Source organism: Carassius auratus, unplaced genomic scaffold (genome assembly GCF_003368295.1).
Source record: "Carassius auratus strain Wakin unplaced genomic scaffold, ASM336829v1 scaf_tig00008146, whole genome shotgun sequence".
Taxonomy (NCBI): domain Eukaryota; kingdom Metazoa; phylum Chordata; class Actinopteri; order Cypriniformes; family Cyprinidae; genus Carassius; species Carassius auratus.
Window position 1 is genome coordinate 573 of NW_020523911.1, and position 18,282 is coordinate 18,854.

Below are 18,282 nucleotides of genomic sequence, written 5' to 3' on the forward strand. Positions count from 1 at the left end.
GTGCAGAAACACGCGTCTCATTACCAGGAGATGCATGACTAATGAAAACAAAATGTGTTATGAAATCAGCTCAAAATAAATGTTTCGATATCTTCATGGTTGAAATCAAAGCCTGAAACTAAAAATAAAAGATCAGTTTATGCCACCATCATACACAACATGATTTTCTGTGAAATCTGTCAACTCAAATCTGTGGACTGGGTCCGACTTTCGGCAAATAGCATGTAATCATCCAGACTGTAAATGTTATGTAATGTATTCCAGCCTTTATAAACCCAAATTATAATTATTAAAGGATAGTTCACCAAAAAAAAAATCTGCATAAAACCCAAATACCTCCCAAATATCTTTTAATGGTTTGATATGACATAAGGGTGAGTAAATTACACAATTTCATTTTTCGGAGTGAATGATCCCTTTAACTAGCTTCAATCTTTGTGCCAAGAAGTAGCGAATGTCAAACCAAAAATCTAAACGGAATTCAAGTTTCATTTATTGCAGCTGTTGGATACATTATGTAAATGTTTCAAACAAAACTGTTTAAATTCTTCCAACCAAAAAGAGCCTCCCCCCACCCACTCAACTATTCATAATTCCATGGAACCTCCCTGATTGAGGGACATTAGTACAAAAATGCCAGCAATGGGAGTCAACATATAGTGAGTTATCAGTGAAGACAAACAGCCCAGGCAGCTTAGTGTTGTTTCTGACTAGATATGGTTATCCATCTATGGTCAAACTGTCTGATAGAGCCGACAAAGCCAGAAGGCTACTGGTAATACAGTCTATATCGTGACTGGTCGGGTGGTGAGGCCCTGGCATCTGTCCCTGTGGTGGTGGCCCCTGCATACGGGGCAGATTGGGGCCACGAGAATTGGGCCACATCCCTGGGCTCATGGCGTTTGGTTGGGTGAATGGTGGGCTAAGAGTGCATTGGTTCTGTGGCACTGAGTTTGGGTTGTAGTGGTGCACATTGACCGGGGAATCGGACCAGGTGGAGGGTGATTCATGTAGGGTGGCAACTGGCTGATGATGTGTCCAGGTGGAGGTGGCGTTGACATGGGAGGTGCTTGGTTGTAAACCATGTGAGGTGTAGAGGAGCCCTGCGGCGGGTGCTGCATGGGATGTTGAGAGGAGGCGGCGGAGGCCCGTAATGTGGTTGTTGTGGTGGAGGCATGATATGATGTGGGTGGGACACTGGTTGGCTGGCGTAATCGCCAGGTGATGGGTGGAGGCGGGACCGGAGGAGTCTGTGGGTGTGGCTCACAGGGGAGGGGCCTGAGCTCCCAGATTCATCATGAATGGGCACCGTGATGAGGTTGCTATGCTTACGTGTAGTCACTGTGGCGATTCGGAAGTTCTCTGAGGGGAGGGACCGTGGGGAGGGTCCAGGATCGGAGGGCGAGGCTGGAAGTGGATGGTGGTAGGTATCATGGCCTTGCAGAGGGGGAGGAATGAGAGGGTGTGTTTTAGACAGGTGAGTAGGCGACGGAAACCGGAAGCGTTCGGGTGGGTCGGAGGCCAGAGTCGGGTGTGGCGGATCCAGGCGAGAGGATCTGGTCTTGCTGGCCCTCATGTGGCGATGGTTGATGGGCCTGCAGGTCTCGCTGTGAGAGGTAGGTGCGTTTGCAGCCTTGCACGATGCTGCACATGAAGAGAGAGCCGCGCTGACACTGCTCGATGCGCTGGACTGGGTCTGAGCAGCTGTAGAGGGACAGACTGAACTTAAGATTTAGTACGGGAAGTGGACTTAGATACACACATTACTTAGAATATTTCATATTATGATTTCCATTTGGATCTGGAGATATTTACATTAAAAAAAGATGCCCCTCTAAAAGATTAGAAAAACCCAGGCAAAGTTTTTGGACAGTATCAGCATAAATGTACATAATTTACTGGCATACATATATTATAGTAACTTTTACCTAAGCAATTATCAAGTTCTCTTTTCTTTTTGATTATAAATGCAGTATATACAGGTCATATCGAGACTGTGATGTCTGATTACTGGAGAAATTGAAGTATTTACTTAATGGACATTTAAGGTTAGTAAACAACAGACTATTTAAACAGCTTGCTATGATGTTTTAATATTTTTTAATTCATCAATTTTTTTGGCAATCCATAAGTATTTCCAGATTTACGCTCAAATGTTTCCTCTTTGTCATAGCTGAAAAGGCTCTGAAGATCACAAATAAATTCATAATTAACAGAAGGAAAAAAAATCTGTTACAGACTAGAACAAAATTTCTGTTTATTGGTATCTGACTCTGATATTAAAATTCTAGCTAATGTGATAGCCAACTATTTTTATTTAATGGCTAATAACTGACACATGAACTATTTTTAATTCCAATAAAATGTTGTATAGTTAAAAAGAAAAACCTAAATGATTTATGATATAAATAATGATACTAAAAACATTCTAATTAAATAAAGCTTGCTGGATGAGTATTGTTCTTAATCAAAATCCTCTTATTCTAACACCTACAGACATTACCAAGGAAACAAAAACTACTCAAATTTTCAGATTGCTTGCATCCCCCATTTGCCAACATTTCGGGAAGTTTACAAAACACTACCTTCACTCAAACTTTGCATTGTATATCTGGAATGGACACTGTGTGTTTTTCACTTATAACTCAAAACTTCAAAACAATATAAATCCACTTTAACTTTTGTTGAGATACTCACCCAGGCAATCTTTTCACACTTCTTCTCGTAGTGCACTGCACAGTCATAGCAGAAGACATGCTTACAGGGAATCTGAAAAAAAAGAGAGATTTTATCAATGAAAGGTCTCCCAAAGTATATAAGCATGTTTTAGGACGTCAACATCCTTCTTACCATTCGCCCGTAGATCTTTATGGGCAGACCACACTTGTCACAAAAATGAACTGGTGTGTCATCTTTAACTCCTATCAAGTTGAGCTGAGAAAAATAAGCAGATTCTCACTCATTTTCAGATATGCTATATGAAAATACTTGTATATTTAAAGTATTTATATTATAAGAAAAATCCTTTAAAAATATAATCAGATTTTGTTGAAATTAATTGATGATAAATGTGTAACCTTATAATCCCAAAAGATTGGCTGAGGGAATCTGCGCTGTTTTCCATAAGCATCTCCAGATTTACACTCAAATCTTTCCTCTTGGTTATAGCTGAACGGCTCTGGAGATCACAAAAAGTTAATAAAAAGAGAAGACATAATATATGAAAAAAAATACAAAATGAATCACCACCTCGGTTTTATTCAGACAATGTTTATTTATTGGCATATTTGACTCAAATACACTTTTGTTTATGGTACAGAAAAAAAAACAAAAAAACAAAACAGGGATGTGCTAATACTAAAATTCTACTATTTTGTATAAATACATTTAAAAGCAAAACACAAAAAACTAAATTGAATCATTTCAAAAGCTACAATCTGACAGACAGTCCCGGACTGCGTTTCCCAAAAGCATTATAAGCCTAAACTGATAGGAGCTCAATTGGTTCATACTTAAGCTTACGATCAGATTTACGTGTAAGTGTGAACGAGATGAAAACTCATTCTTTTGCACACCAACCTTCTTTGTTTTTTTGAGGGCGGCCTGGTGTTGGGACGCTGAGGTCGGATGGGCTGCTTGCCTCTTTCCGTTTGTTTCGACAGTAACTTGATTGGGATCTGTCGGCGAACATCAAGACCTCCAAGGGACCCCGAACCATCATTTCCTTGAAGGTCATTGTCTGGAAAAGCAAACAGATAACATCATTAATAACAAGCACAATATTAAGTTACTGAAACATTATAGATACACAATTCAGTACTACAATATCCAATATTATCTAGGATATCAAAAAATTTAATCCATTATTTAAAACAGGCAGTAGTACAGACATTAGCGATTAGTATAATGTAATTTATGAAATAAAGGAACACATACTAATCTTAGTGAGATCTGTGCTATTCAGCAGTGATCAAAATGTGTTTGATAAAAAGTGGAGACGCTAAATGTACTAAAATAAGAGTAACTTAACGTAACTTACGTACTGTAAGAAGTTCAACGTTGTAGTATTTACCATTACACATATACAATACACAGTAACCAATGTATAATACAGTGTTTTTTTGGGGGGGGGGGGGGGGTCAAATGTTCTAATTGGAATCTGTCAAGTGCTGGACGCGCGCTCCTCTGTTAATGTCAGCGGCTAGCTGGATAACGTAACGTTACGTCCAATTAATGCGTTTACTGCCAGCACACACAAACAGATAATGACAGCAAGAGCTCGCGACTTTACTGGTTTACCGTCCAGCTGGTTAACGTTACATTTCACTCAGAAACATTTTAGGATTTTAAACCGACAGCCTGCAGTCAAATACTTCGTTACATTAGCTTGTAACTCACCATTTTGGTCCATGACTTGACACTGTGCATCTTGCGCTGAACTGATGGGGGTGACTTCGTGTGGTTTGCAGTTCAACGTTGCGCACACTTTACGCATATAATGATTTCCGTCATGTCTATTTTTGTAACTTGTCAAGTTTATTATCATCATTATTATTATTATTATTATTTAATTTAGCCTCTCTTTCTTTGTTTCAACTATGTAACCGAAAGTCGTGAAAACAGCAAAATCACATACTAAATTTAACAAAATTATTAATATATAATGCAGACAAATAAAAATACAGCAACATAATATAATAAATAAAGCACTTTAATATCGAAGTATAACGTTAATAATATATGTATGTATATTTCAACTTACAATGACATTTAAAAAACACCTCCAAAAAAAAAAAGACAACAAAAATAAACATTATCAAAAATGTTCAAACATTTATCAAAATGTTCACAAACATATCAAAATTAAAATGATTTCCAGGATAACCTCTATCATAAGAGTTTTCACCACCAAAGTTGAAACAGTGAAATGGCCTCAGAAATATTAACAGAATGGTATTTCCACAAAAGTAGACAAATAGCAGTCTGTATATCATGAAACACATCGGAAAATGCATCGTGGCTCAGCTCGTTCTATTAACCGTAGATGCGAAAACATCATCTGAGGCCTGATTTAAAAGGCATTATTTGGCAGATCAAATTGTGCTGCAGGAAAAATCAGTCTATTCGAGGTATGCAACCTTCCATCTCAATCATTTCTGGCCAGCTTTCGTACTTATTGGTTTTCCTGTCATTCTTTAGGTGCTGAAAAAGACAGAAAAGGGAGATAAACTGATGGATCTGAAAAGTGTTATCATTGCCTAAACCTAGGAATGGCATTACCTGCTCAAAAGTGACTTGTGTTCTTGTGTTCTTCCCTCCCACAAAGAGCCAATTATCTCTGAATTTCAACTGGGAAATATATGAACTTCCAAGCTCTGCAATAAGTGTCCTTGCTTCATCATTAAGTCTATCATAAAGAAATCATATACATTACGACATGATGAGACAACACCATGATAAGATGCACATAGAGTACATGATGAAAATAGATAGAAATTCTACTCTACTTTGTGGCTGGATCATCAAAAGTGGCGATCAACACAAGAGAACCATCCTCGATTGACTTCAGAAACTCTATCAGCTCCTCAACCTCTGTCATCAAAAAGAGATTTCTTACATACACGGGAACAGAGAATGCAAATCAGTATTTATGATGCAAGATTATTAATTAACAACACGGTGTAGCTAAGACACAACATACTTCCGTTCCACATATTGAAGATGCCAGTCTTGATGTGTTCACCCGTTTTTTCTGAATTTTTGTATGAATAAGTAAACAAGAAATGTTAAAAATGAGTATTTATACCTATAAGAACACTAAACAGTTGTTATTATATTATACATATTAATATAAGACAAACAAAAATAAATTATTTCAAAACAATATACAGAGTAATCCAAAAAGAAAACATGCTTGCAAAAAATACATATATAAATAAAAACAAAATAAAAGGAATTTAAAAATAATAATAATAAAAATGTAGCTAAAAGCAAAACATAGTACCTTTTAATTTGGTTTTTAAAAAAAATAAAAATAATTACATAGCTCAACATACTTACCGTTGATGACAGCAATATTAATTCCTGGTCGCTTTCCTCGTCTGTCTTTCTCTATTATCCTAAAGCAAGATCGCAGAACTAGTTTAAATTCTGTTAAATAGCACTTATGGCTTTCATCTAATTATTCATTAAAATTAAACAACTTAAAGCCTTTACATTTTCCCCTCAAAGCATATTTGTGGTCCAATTATGTTTGTTGCGCCACTGTAAATCTTAAATGTATAATCATTTCCAGCACATGGTTTTGCGAGGCCACATTTGCCTCTAGGACCTAATAAAACATACAGACACAGACATTAAATGCATATCTGTTTTTTACACTGTACCAGACCAGATTGTTTGATAACTGCTTACCATCATCTTTGGGATCATCAGTTTTCAGCTGGAAAGAAGCTGCTCCCCCTTCTGACCTTTCTGGGTTTTAAAACACATAAAACGTGTATTATATAGACTGTATAGAAGTAATTATAAAAAACGAATACATACATAAATAAAAACTAACATACTTGCATAAAAGTAACTCACCTACTAAATTTGATAATGTTAATTCAGGATTTGCCTGCAGGAGTTTGAGGACAAGGCTTATGGATATTATGAGGGCAGTCACCATGAGAACGAATCTAATTTTTTCTGTGAAAGCAATTTATTTGTGATTATACACAATTCTGATTATACAGTAATATTCAGCTTTGACTGTCCTAACTGGTTCCTAACAGGGTGAGTTCTTTTAGACCACCTTAGGCCAGTAACAAAACAGATGCTAATATGTCACAAAACTAGTTTGACCAGTTTAAGCAGACATGTCCTGTTCTGATCATCAGGAACATATAATATAACAAAAATGAAACGATTTTAGTCGTCATAGAAGAAAATGATATAAATTCTATTAAGGAGGGCTGTGGCATCACAAACAGCTTTACAAGCTGAGAATATACACAACTTTTATCATCGGTCAACTATGCAAAGACGACATTTGCATTCAGAGTCACTTCCAGGTCCTGGATTGTGATTCAAGACAATGTAAGCAGGAAAGTAAACACTGCACTGCGCTTCCGAATGAGACACCTATGTCTACAAAAACATAACTTACTTTTGTCTCTCTGACTCTTGTGTAGCACAAGGGGACCAACTAGAAATAAAAACGTCAACATAAACATAACACAGAGAGGGAAAAGAGACAGAAAGAAATAAGGAAGTGAAGATAAACCAACCTCTTCGAATGTATATCATGACTGAATTATTATGCTCAGCTCCCCTCACAGTAACTGTACTTTCACTTGAAGGTGAAGAAAATCAAGTTATACTGACACATCACATTAGTAATTTATCATTTGATCAACAATAATAATAAAAATAGATCAGTTTACAAAAACAGAAAATAAAAAAAAGTTCAGCTTTGTCGTCCTTGCTGATCTAATTGATCAAACCTGCTTTAGACTTTAGACTCTATGCTTTAGATGACTAATGACAGTGCAAAGGTAGTGCATTGTAAACCATATTCTATTCATTTTGATTAACTCGGTCTTTAGGATTCCAGCTAATGCACAGCTCGTTTGTCAGCCTGCATGCAAATAAGTATGTTGGCTCTCGTTTCTGACTATCTTTAAATACAAAATTGCTTAAAATAATAATAATAAAACACATGTAAATAGCAATAAGACTAGAGCTGGTACAAAAAAGAGGTATAAAGCAGTATGTCTTACTCATTCAGAAGAACAATGCCTTTCGTATGTCCGCGTAGTATTTATAAGGAATTGCTATAATAAAGAAGACGATTGTCCATTTGTGGACTCCGTAGCCGCGCGGCTGTGTTTGTAGTTCTGTCGCTCATCAGCCAGGCCTCTAGATGGCGTTGTCGACTACAGGAGCACAGTGGAGGCAGAGTATTTTTACTTTACTCAAGTAAATTTAAAAAGTATCTGTCGTTTATCAGAGTGTTTTTCTTTTGGAAAATGTGGCCTCGAAAATTAAATTATATTTAATATTAAATGCAGTGCAGTAAAAAGTACAATATTATGCTTGGAATATTGTGAAGTAAAGTTTTGTAAAGAAAAATACTCTAATAAAGTTATGACACTTGAAAAGTATAAAATACTTCACTACTCTCCACCTCTGAAATTAAGTTAATAAACATTTAATGGAATTCTGTTTTAATCTATACTGTACTAAATTACCAAATTTATAATTATATGTATAAACAGACAGGCGGATTCATTTATGATTGGTTGGAGCAGTTGAAGGCCTTTTTAGCACCTCTGAATGCAAGTTATTTTATTTTTATTTCTAATTAAAAAATCTAGTATTTAATCATGTCTAAATATTTATGCAGGTATGGCCTGCAATATTCTATATATATTTAGTAAAGAGCAATACAAGTAGGCTAGTGGAATCTATCTAGTGGAATGACAAAAAAAAAAAAAAAAACTCTTATTTGCCTCTTTGCTTAGGAATTTAAAACCCTTTTCTCTAATTTAACCTTAAATACGGCACTAATTGTAATATAAGTAGTAGACATATTAGAAGAAAAAAAACGTTTTAAGTAGTAATTGTGGACTATAATTATTGCTCAAATAGTATTTAGTACCAAAACATCTCCTAAAAATATTAAATAAATATTATTGAACTCAAATATAAAACACTTTTTAATTTAACTGAAAAATAGTTAAGCTGTATGGTCACATTATAAAAAAGCAATAGGCCTACCTGAGGGTTAAGAAAAACAGAATAAAGATGATACTGTACATGTCATCGAGGTTTTAATTAATACATAATATGCTGTAATGTTTACAAAAAATAAAATAAAAAATGCTGCAAATACCTGATTAGTGAACCTATTCAACTGTATTGTTTGCAGGTTTGTTTGGTGAGCTCCATGAACCACGTTACTGCGCGGCGACACCGGCGAGATCAAAGTTCGTCGCAACTTTTTAATGGCTCTGGCTGGACGTTCCCTTTTAAAAAGTGTGTTTTAACGGTTAAATCGCTTCTTTTTACAGTCTGAACTCCGTATCATTATACTAGGACTATTAGACTCATTCATGTCAGGGGATGAGCGCACTCTGCTGGCCGGAATAAAACTTAATTTGAGCATCCAACTAGATTTTATCAAAAGTTCTACCATCCACATAGAGGCCAGGCTCTGGCCTGCTTATCTTTAGTGAGGAACCAGACTCAGGCTTATGCATGCAACAGGTGGATTTGAACTTGTGCTTTGATAAAGGCCTTCTCATAGAAGGGTAGTGCTGCATCCTGAAAAGCTCAATACTGCCATCAGGATGCACTACCATTGTAAAAGTGATCTTTTCAAACCAGCTGAATGAATCATTTACAATTAAGAAAATAAGACACCGCAAGCAATACAACTAACCTGCAAATCGGAATTCACAGATTCATCTGTTTTCTTATTGTAAGTTAAAACAGCCTTCCAGTTGACTCCTGTTACCTTCTTCAACCTCAACTCATTCTATTGTACATATCTGGTCACAATTCTTAAAACAAACACAATTAAGTTAGCAATCAAAAGAAAACTAAAAGTGTAAAATTATATGACAAGAGCTTTATAACAGTGCAGGTGCTGACAAAAAAAAAAAATCATTCCTTAATTTTAATTCAAATTAAATGAATACTGATGCAAATATCTGACCAGCCAATCTGAATTCAATCTGAAGAAATCTGATTTAAGTGGCTTGTTGGTGCCAGACCAATTTTCTGCTGCAACCCAAATCCCAAGATGGTAGTCTCAGACTCTGGCACAGCAACGCGAATCCCTTGATCCATGGGGGAAGTCGTGGCCTAGTGGTTAGAGGGTTTGACTCCTAACCCTAGGATTGTGGGTTTGAATCTTGGGCCAGCAATATCATGACTGAGGTGCCCTTGAGCAAAGCATTGAACCCCCAACTACTCCCCGGGCGATGCAGCATAAATGGCTGCCCACTGCTCTGGGTGTGTGTTCACTGTGTGTGTGTGTGTTCAATGCTCTGTGTGTGTACACTTTGGATGGGTTAAATGCAGAGCACAAATTCTGAGTATGGGTCACCATACTTGGCTGAATGTCACGTCACTTTTTTTTTTTATCCTGCCTTAGTGCCTTGTGTCAGTGGTTCAGACTGGTGCAATGGAGGTTCTATGAACATGACAATGAGTTCAGTCTACTCCAAAGACCTCCAAAGTCACCAGATCTCAAACCAATAGAGCAATACTGGAGAGATAAGTGTTCGCTGAGAGTTTGTATGAACAACCAGTAGCAAAGAAGAGTTAAATTAGTCCTCAACGCTCCCTCTTGGTAACGCAACTCCAGACAGTGCTTCCAACACAGAGCTTTTTCCAGAACTCTGATGATCTCCAATTACTACAATAGTCGGTAATGCCAAGTCCTTATGGATGCCTACTGACCGCAGAGTGTCAATCACATCAATATATGGATGAATGCGCTTTTCTAAATGACTGTGAACCTCTCCCTTAATTTTTCTGATTTTAAATGTAGAAACCTAACTTCTTGTTTTGTTCAATCGAGCTAAAATGTTAAAATTTCTGATTGATTATACGTAGTGTAATTTAATATTAGAATGATGACATCTTTCTTGTACTGCTGCCCTTGTGTCACATCTTGTGATGATCTGGATTCATATCCGAAGATTTCAAAAGGGAGTGTCATTCTCTGCACGCCCTGCTTGTGTGAGATGTGTTGTAATATTCAGCAATGAAACCATTGTAAAACTGTTAAACAGTAATCTGTTTCATTTGTGAATCATTCAATGAGCAACAGAAGAAGGCTTTGTATGACTCAAATCTATACGCTAGTTAACTAATATTGGGAGTTGGCCATTTTGTGAACAGTTTGCAGCTTTTTAACCCTTTTTTTGCCTAATGTACTGACAACCAACACAAAATTAACTTTTTTACAAATTGATATATGCACTAGAAGGAACACTGTGTTATGCAATAACCTGACAATAAAATAATGAACATTCATTTAACAACCTACAAAAAGGGTTGGGCCCCCCTAAAAATATGATTACAAAACACACTGTGCATTGTAAATAACAATGTTTTATACTTAAAAATGCATTTTACGTTTAGAAACATTTTGAGTGTCCTGCTTGAGGGAAAGGGTTGTCATGTTTTCATAACAAAACCTGTCCAATGAATACTCAAAACTAGCACAAATTATCCACATTCCAAGTGGCTAAAATACACATGATTGGGGACGCTTCAACCCTCGGACATGAAAAACAACCTGCAGCAACAGTGATTAAGTAGCACAATTCCACAGGAAAACTGTGGACTTGACAACACTGTGATAGATGTCTACATCGGACACAAGCACTGTTACGATATGAGCACAACGGCTTGAAATTGTCTGATTTGGCAAGGTCTCCCTGCTGCACTAATAGTAGTAAGCATTTCTCTGTGAATACATATTCGTACGAGTACAATTTTAGCTGTATTATTTGTGTCCCCTTCAAAAATTGCTCTTGAATTTTATGTTTATTACCCCCCCACTGTTAGACGAAATTTACGCCCCCAGTCAGTACAGCTTCTGAACAAACATTCATATTTCTTACAGAAAACTAAGGCCTCTATCATAATACACCAGCATTTCATTGTATTTGCTTTTTGTCAAAGTCAGCTAACTGATCTAGAAATGTCTCGTTGCTAAATCTTATTTAAGAACTTAAAGTAGATGGGATCTTGAGTGTAAGATCATGTCTTCCATTCCAAACTGCTCAGAGATCCTCTCTTCTGCCCTGGATTTGTTTGCTGACTAGCTTGAATGCTGATGATTTTATTTTATGGAGTCAAGGTAAGAAGTACATAAGAAAGAGACTACTGCTGCAGAACCTCCAGAGGTGGCGGCAACTGCTGCAGAAGCTTCAGAGGTGTCAGTTGTCCCCTATCTGTGAACTCACTGCTTGTCCTTTCACGGCCACGGAGATCATCCATGAACTTACGGCCTGTCCTGTCACGGCCATGGAGGATGTCCACCAACTCACCATGTCATGATCCGGTCTTTGAACTGCCGGTAATTCACCACACAGAATTTCACACTACACAGTACACCCTGGACTACATTTCCCATGATCCATTGCACCAATCACAAGTTCACCTGATAACAATTACACCATGCACAGCACAATCATCAGACATGCTTTATGAGCATTGGACATCTTCTTACAGGGCTGAGTATTGTCTGCGTTTATTACTCTCCTTGATAGCACTTTACAGACAAAGTTCCAGTTTTCATAGTCTCACCTTGCCTGTGTTCAGATTCTTGCCTGTGTTCAGATTCTTGCCTGGATTACCCTTTAGTCTTGCTGTTTTGGACTCTGTTTGCCCCTGCCTGGATTATTGCTGTGTACCTGGATGATCACTCTTTGCCTTGCCCTGTTGTATATTGTTCACCGTTGATCTACCCATGCCTGTTTATTGGACTGCTCATGTACCTGTTTGCCCGTGTTTGACCCTGCCTGTGTATGACCATGTCTATGAATAAAGTTTTGCGTATGGATTCCCATGCCTCATGCCTCTGTCACTCCGTTACACTATTAAACTCTCACAGAGCTGTAATCTGTTGGTTTTAACAGAAACTGTGATAAATTCCTGGAAACACTTTAAACATGGTGGTAACTTTTATGATACTGAGTAAGTTAATTGATGTCATGTCTCTGAAGCTGAGCTGTTCCTTTCCTCCTGTAGTTCTGGCTAAAATCTTTTGTATTTTTAACTTCTTTGGGAAAAAGATTTGTTTAAAAAAAATGTATTAACTTTTTTTTAAGCAAGTGCAAGAACAATACATTTGAAAATATTTAAAACTGACAGGATGGCTTTGTATCATTAAGATGATTGCTCCATTTAAAGAATTTCTCCCAATGCTGGACAAATTTTGATCATCAAGATTCCAAAGCTATTTGATGGCAAGACATTAATAGTTTCTCTATTCCCATTCAAAAGGCATCTGTATAAGAAGGTACTTTAAAAAAGTATCTTTTAAGGATGTACTAAATATTTCTGAAATGCTAACATGGTAGAAAACTGCAACCTGATTTGTACAGGTATACCAAGTCACTTACATCATAAGGAGCAAAAATTATTTACATTTTTGTTGGATTGTAACCTGATATATTCATGATTTTGGAAGAAATCTCTCTCCATTTGCTGCCTCGTCCAGAGGAATTTTATAAATTATTTTCTGTTGTCCTCTACACATCACCATGATGTAACCTTTGTGGAGAGGAATCGCTTCTGGACAATGTTCAGATTGTTTCTAAGCACTACACAAAGCACTACATTGCTGGACAAAGTCAACATTACACTGGTCCAGATTAACTAGAAATGGTTGGCATATACTGTTAAAAAAGTTAAATAAATGTATAATACATTTTATTATTATTATTATTATTATTACAAAATCTGAAACTAAATGTGTGGAATCAGGCAACAATAATAGCCTATAAATCTTTCTGTCCTCTGCATGAAGTACATAATTTGTAAACTGTAAATGTTGAAATGTGTTGTGGGGAGAGAAAACTTATCTTTTAGGTGAGGAAATGTTAGTAAATAAATATATAAATCCTCCAGGCTGACTATACCACACAACCCCCAAATAGTTAAAAAGGTTAATAAAATGCATAATTACGGTCACATCATGATACTGTTTGGATTTTTTTTTTCAGTTTGCACTGTTTTGCTCTGTCTAGTTAGTTGTCACGGTTATTGATTTGAGTTCATAATTATATTCAGGCGTGTCTCATTAAATATCCTCATTTGATCTGTGTACTTAAGATCCTGTCTGGTCAGTCCGAGTTTCTCAGGTATCATCATGCTATGTGTGTCTCCAGTCTTCCTTTATGTGTATTCTCAGACTAAAGACTGTTTAACCTTCATGTTTGTCTCTGTGTTTTCTGACACAGCCATGTGACAATTATGATGTACTGGGAAAGAGATATAGCAGTGTCAGGTAGACCTCAGCCCTTAATTTGGTGTCATAACTTCAAGCAGTTTGAAATAAAGGCTGTGTTTACACTTTGCATGAACATGCGATCACCGTGATCTGATCAAGCAGATCGGGTCATCAGTTAATCAAAACCCTGCACATTTACACTTGGCAACATCAACTGACTTTTCTATCTGGATAACCGATCGGATTGGTCTTTCCTGTGAAATATTTAAAAAAGTCTGCAGAGAATAACTCCGAGCAAAGTCAGCTAGAAGTGGCGGGTTTTCTTTTAAAAAGCATTTTCTGTCATTGGACTTTTTTTACAGTTCATGAGAGAGGGGGTAAAGTTTTGTGTGTATTCGACCTGCAAATGCATGTTTAGGAACTGTGGCATGTTAGTGAAGGAAGCAGTAGGTGATCATAATCCGTGATGAGGCCCACTGTTCAGCACACGTGTTCAGAGGATTCATTGTGAAATTTAATAGAGAAAGGTTTATAATTTGTACGTTTTTACAAATTCAAGCAATTTTAAAACTGCACAAGAAAAGGCAAAAGAGCAAACAACAGAAAAAAAACTGCTTTGACAAAAATTTATTCATTTTAATTTATACAGTGAACACACCCAGAAGAATTGGAAAAACTGAAGAGTTTCAACATCTGGAAAAGCAGTTGGAAATTTTGAAGATCCGGTAGTAATGGTAAAAAATAAAATAAAAAAAAAGAAGATAAAAAACTCTAAACCAACATTTTCTCACTAGACCATTTATTTTAATTATTATTTTGAATTTATGACTGAACAATGGCTTGTTATATACAGAGAGAGCATGAGCTAATAGAATAGAATATCTTTGTAACTGTACAAGTACAATAAGATTTTTTTTTCTTTTTAGTTTTTATTTATATTTCCAAACTGACAGTAAATCTTAAGAATACAAATGATGTAAAATGGCAATATAAAATGATCAATTATAAAAAGTTTGCAGCAGTTTTAAAATAGTGTAAATACAAATAGCTCAGACGTGCAATGCAGCATTAAAATCTAAACCGAAGCAACTGAAAATGTTATAAAACTGTAAGGGTGAATTTATTATTCAATGTACTTTTGAGGTTAGTGTGTACTGGGCAACATGAAGGGGGGGGGGGGGGTATTGATGTGTATTAAACACTAGAAAAGTGTATTAAACACATTTACAAGAGAGCTTCTCTCTCTTTTTTTTAACACACTAAATGGTGATGCACTATATATATAATGTATTTGTTTTTAGTTGGCATCCAAGCAAAAGAGAATGACTCCCTGTCACAATTAATGTAATTAATGTAAAAAATTGTCAAAAAGATTTTCATATGCACTTTGTTTTTAAATGTTGTTATTTATCCATAATGTTTTAACACACCCGTTTCAGATTACCAACTTGTTAGACGTGAGCTATGTGATTGAACTGTGTTCCGATCAATATGATCCCTACACCGTGTAGGAGCATAAATGCGTTGAGGGGGCGTGGCTTTGGACTTCGTTTGCATTGAGGGTGGGACTTTTGCTTTCAGTGCTATAGGGCTAATGTAAGCATTTAAGGGGAAATTACATTTAAGGTGCTTTATGCAACCGGGCACCTAATTTTATCAAGGCCTGTTAGAACATGATATCAACAAACTGTCATTTTGCTGTCAACAAGTTCCCATAAAGGGTCTGTCATTCAAACTCTATATGTTCACTGTACCATTTTGAATTTTGGAGAAAACATATTCTTTCAAACTTAAGTGAGTCTTCACCAATTCTTCAGATGATACAGGCCAACAATTGTCAGAAGCTTTTGGATTGACAGAAGGACAAAAACAAAATAAAAACATTTAAAACTGAACTGTTGGCTTTTACAAATAATATTAGCTCCTTTATTAGTGACTGTCACTTATGACTATTTGTATAAATAAAGCTTTGTTGGTCTTGCTGTTTTTTCTGTCAACTCCTTATCTTAGATATGTTCGTGAGTATTGAACAAACAGACCACATCTCCAAACAGAGAGTTGTTTACAGATGATATCTTCTTATACTTTCTGTCACTCTTTATCTATAGGATCAGGTTTACAGTTTGTGTACAGTATATTTATCATCCTCGTGACTTAAACACACTTGACATTAAGTATAAAAGCAGGACTCTTTCTAGAGCCTCATGGAATCTTTACTCAAAGTCTGAAAAGCAACGATCTGAAAAACCAAGGTGAGTTTTCGGCACATCAACCTGCTGAATAACAATTCATGCTTAAATTATCTTTGTGTTCATTTTTTTTTTAAAGATAACATTGAGAATCCACAGTGAGCAGTGCTTATGAATTTTCAGGTTCATTATGGCAATGCTGAGATGTCTTCTGCTTCTTATCACTATTTATTCCATGATTAATGCGGAAGGTAACCAACACTTTTATTTACAATTGTAAAAAAAAAAAACATTCTGTTTTGTGCCAAATCTTTGAGAGGCTTCATTACAAAGGGGTGGACAGGAAATATACGATATTATCGAACTGAATTTTGGCATGATTAATGAGTTTGCTGCAGACAGTAAAGACTATATACTGTGTTTATTAAAAGAACCCTAAAGTTCATGTATTGTTTAGATGAAAAATGCCCCAATGGATGGACACATTTTGGAGTCAGATGCTACAAGTACTTCTCTGAGGCATTTAACTGGATCACTGCGGAGGTAATGTGTTGTAAGAGTGAAAGACATTTCTATTTATTTAGTTTACTGCAAATTAATATGACAAAACAAATAATCAACCAGACCTCTGTCTTGAATACATTAACTGAATGTGGATTGACAATGTAACATCTGTCTCTTTAGAGATTCTGTCAAACTTATGATGCAAATCTTGCTTCTGTGCATAATAAATTGGACAATGATCATCTGCTGAGCCTGGTGCCTTCTTTCACACGTTTTTGGGTTGGCGCTCAGGATGGTGAACAAGTAAGGTGCTCCGCTTTGTTTAATGTTTTTTTTTTAAATGATGACTTTTGTAGCATGGCCTAAAGGGATAAACATGAGGGAAAAGATTGTTTGACTTAAAAGCTAAACTATAATTGCTTTCTTTTTGTGGTCCTTCAGTACTTTGTAATGACTCTCTTCACTCATTAGGAAGGACAGTGGATTTGGAGCGATGGAAGTCACTTTAATTACACCAGCTGGTGTTCTGGAGAACCAAACAATGTAGGAAATGAAGAGAACTGCCTGGAGCTGGCCTATAGCTGTAAGAATACATTAGCTTTATTAATACTTTCAATAATTATTTATCCTATAATGTCATATCATACTGCAATAAAAATGATTTTAACATAATTGTTTGACTCACTATAATGATCCAAATAAATTACTTTTTTCCACCCTGCAGCTAACAATTGCTGGAACGATCTGACATGTTCAGTACAACTTGCCTTTGTTTGTGCAAAAAAGATCAAAGATCACAAGAAGTCATCCTACTCCATTGTTACATGATTGTACATACATTTACATTTTCTGGTCTAATCCTTTACAAAAAATCTTAAGTTAAAATTAAAGAGATAGTTTACCCAAAAGTGAATATTACTCCAAAGATTTACTCATCCTTGAGCAAACCAGTATACATATTTTTTTATTTTTTACTGTTTTCCATTAAAACAGTAATGTAGTAGCCTATAGAAAACAATACATTCTGGGCCATCATTTTCATGGTAAGAATATATAAGAAATATTCCTTTAAAATTTTATTTTTACTCAATCTTGACTGCTTTCTCAATACCTTCTCTAAAACATTAATTGAATCAATAAATATTGATAAAGCATCTTGTGTGTTTGTGGAGTTTCCTCAAAAACATGTATGAGATTATAAGTACAATGCGCTCCAAACCCCTGTACCACAAAACCAGTCTTTAGGTATATTTTTAGCAATAGCCAAAAAAAAAAAAAAAAAACATTACATTACATTAGGGGTGGGAAAAAAAATCGATGTTGCAATATATTGTTGTGCTCTCTGTCGCAATAAATAATCGATACACTAACGCCCAATATCGATATTTTATTACAACACAAAATGATTAATTTACCCGTTGTCAGTGTCACTGTCACTACCCAATATCTACCATTCTGTTTGCGGGGGGCGCTGTTCGAGTAAATAGGGGTAAAGTGGCGCAAACAGCGGCCGGTGAAGAGCACAAGTTAACTAATAACAACAGAGAATTGCAGAAAAAAAGAGAAGCGAGAAGAATGGCGGAACACAATAAAAAAACTAATCAAAGACCCACTCGCTAGTTTCCAATC

General features: G+C 36.1%; 2 protein-coding genes and 1 pseudogene across 3 annotated transcripts; 1 reads left to right on the forward strand and 2 right to left on the reverse strand.

The window, feature by feature from the left end:
* Positions 1 to 554: 554 nt before the first annotated feature.
* On the reverse strand, positions 555 to 4,411 carry LOC113071805 (E3 ubiquitin-protein ligase Hakai-like; annotated as a pseudogene).
* Positions 4,412 to 4,762: 351 nt separating this feature from the next.
* On the reverse strand, positions 4,763 to 7,886 carry LOC113071804 (protein FAM3C-like). 2 transcript variants are annotated; one of them, XM_026245117.1, is made up of 11 exons: positions 7,764 to 7,886; positions 7,272 to 7,336; positions 7,151 to 7,189; positions 6,586 to 6,690; positions 6,415 to 6,474; positions 6,217 to 6,331; positions 6,061 to 6,119; positions 5,702 to 5,752; positions 5,508 to 5,592; positions 5,281 to 5,407; positions 4,763 to 5,202 (listed from the first exon to the last, which is right to left on the reverse strand). In XM_026245117.1, the coding sequence occupies exons 2-11, from the start codon at positions 7,288 to 7,290 to the stop codon at positions 5,116 to 5,118; spliced, it is 747 nt and encodes a 248-aa protein (XP_026100902.1). In that variant the 5' UTR covers positions 7,291 to 7,336; positions 7,764 to 7,886; the 3' UTR covers positions 4,763 to 5,115. The 2 variants fall into 2 exon arrangements, with proteins under 2 accessions (XP_026100902.1, XP_026100903.1); XM_026245118.1 differs by lacking the exon at positions 7,151 to 7,189.
* Positions 7,887 to 16,156: 8,270 nt separating this feature from the next.
* LOC113071802 (galactose-specific lectin nattectin-like) lies at positions 16,157 to 17,807 on the forward strand. The gene is made up of 6 exons (XM_026245116.1): positions 16,157 to 16,212; positions 16,333 to 16,400; positions 16,607 to 16,692; positions 16,834 to 16,956; positions 17,125 to 17,236; positions 17,378 to 17,807. The coding sequence occupies exons 2-6, from the start codon at positions 16,340 to 16,342 to the stop codon at positions 17,479 to 17,481; spliced, it is 486 nt and encodes a 161-aa protein (XP_026100901.1). The 5' UTR covers positions 16,157 to 16,212; positions 16,333 to 16,339; the 3' UTR covers positions 17,482 to 17,807.
* Positions 17,808 to 18,282: the final 475 nt, after the last annotated feature.

Bases quoted from the DNA above. Each gene is read 5' to 3' on its own strand.
- LOC113071804 (XM_026245117.1), bottom strand. The intron at 6,475-6,585 runs GTGAGTTACTTT...TTTAAAACCCAG, and splicing joins AACATTATCAAATTTAGTAG to AAAGGTCAGAAGGGGGAGCA. The intron at 5,408-5,507 runs GTAGAGTAGAAT...TCTTTATGATAG, and splicing joins TTTGATGATCCAGCCACAAA to ACTTAATGATGAAGCAAGGA.
- LOC113071802 (XM_026245116.1), top strand. From the start codon at position 16,340: ATGGCAATGCTGAGATGTCTTCTGCTTCTTATCACTATTTATTCCATG. The intron at 16,693-16,833 runs GTAATGTGTTGT...CTGTCTCTTTAG, and splicing joins TTAACTGGATCACTGCGGAG to AGATTCTGTCAAACTTATGA. The intron at 16,957-17,124 runs GTAAGGTGCTCC...TTCACTCATTAG, and splicing joins GCGCTCAGGATGGTGAACAA to GAAGGACAGTGGATTTGGAG.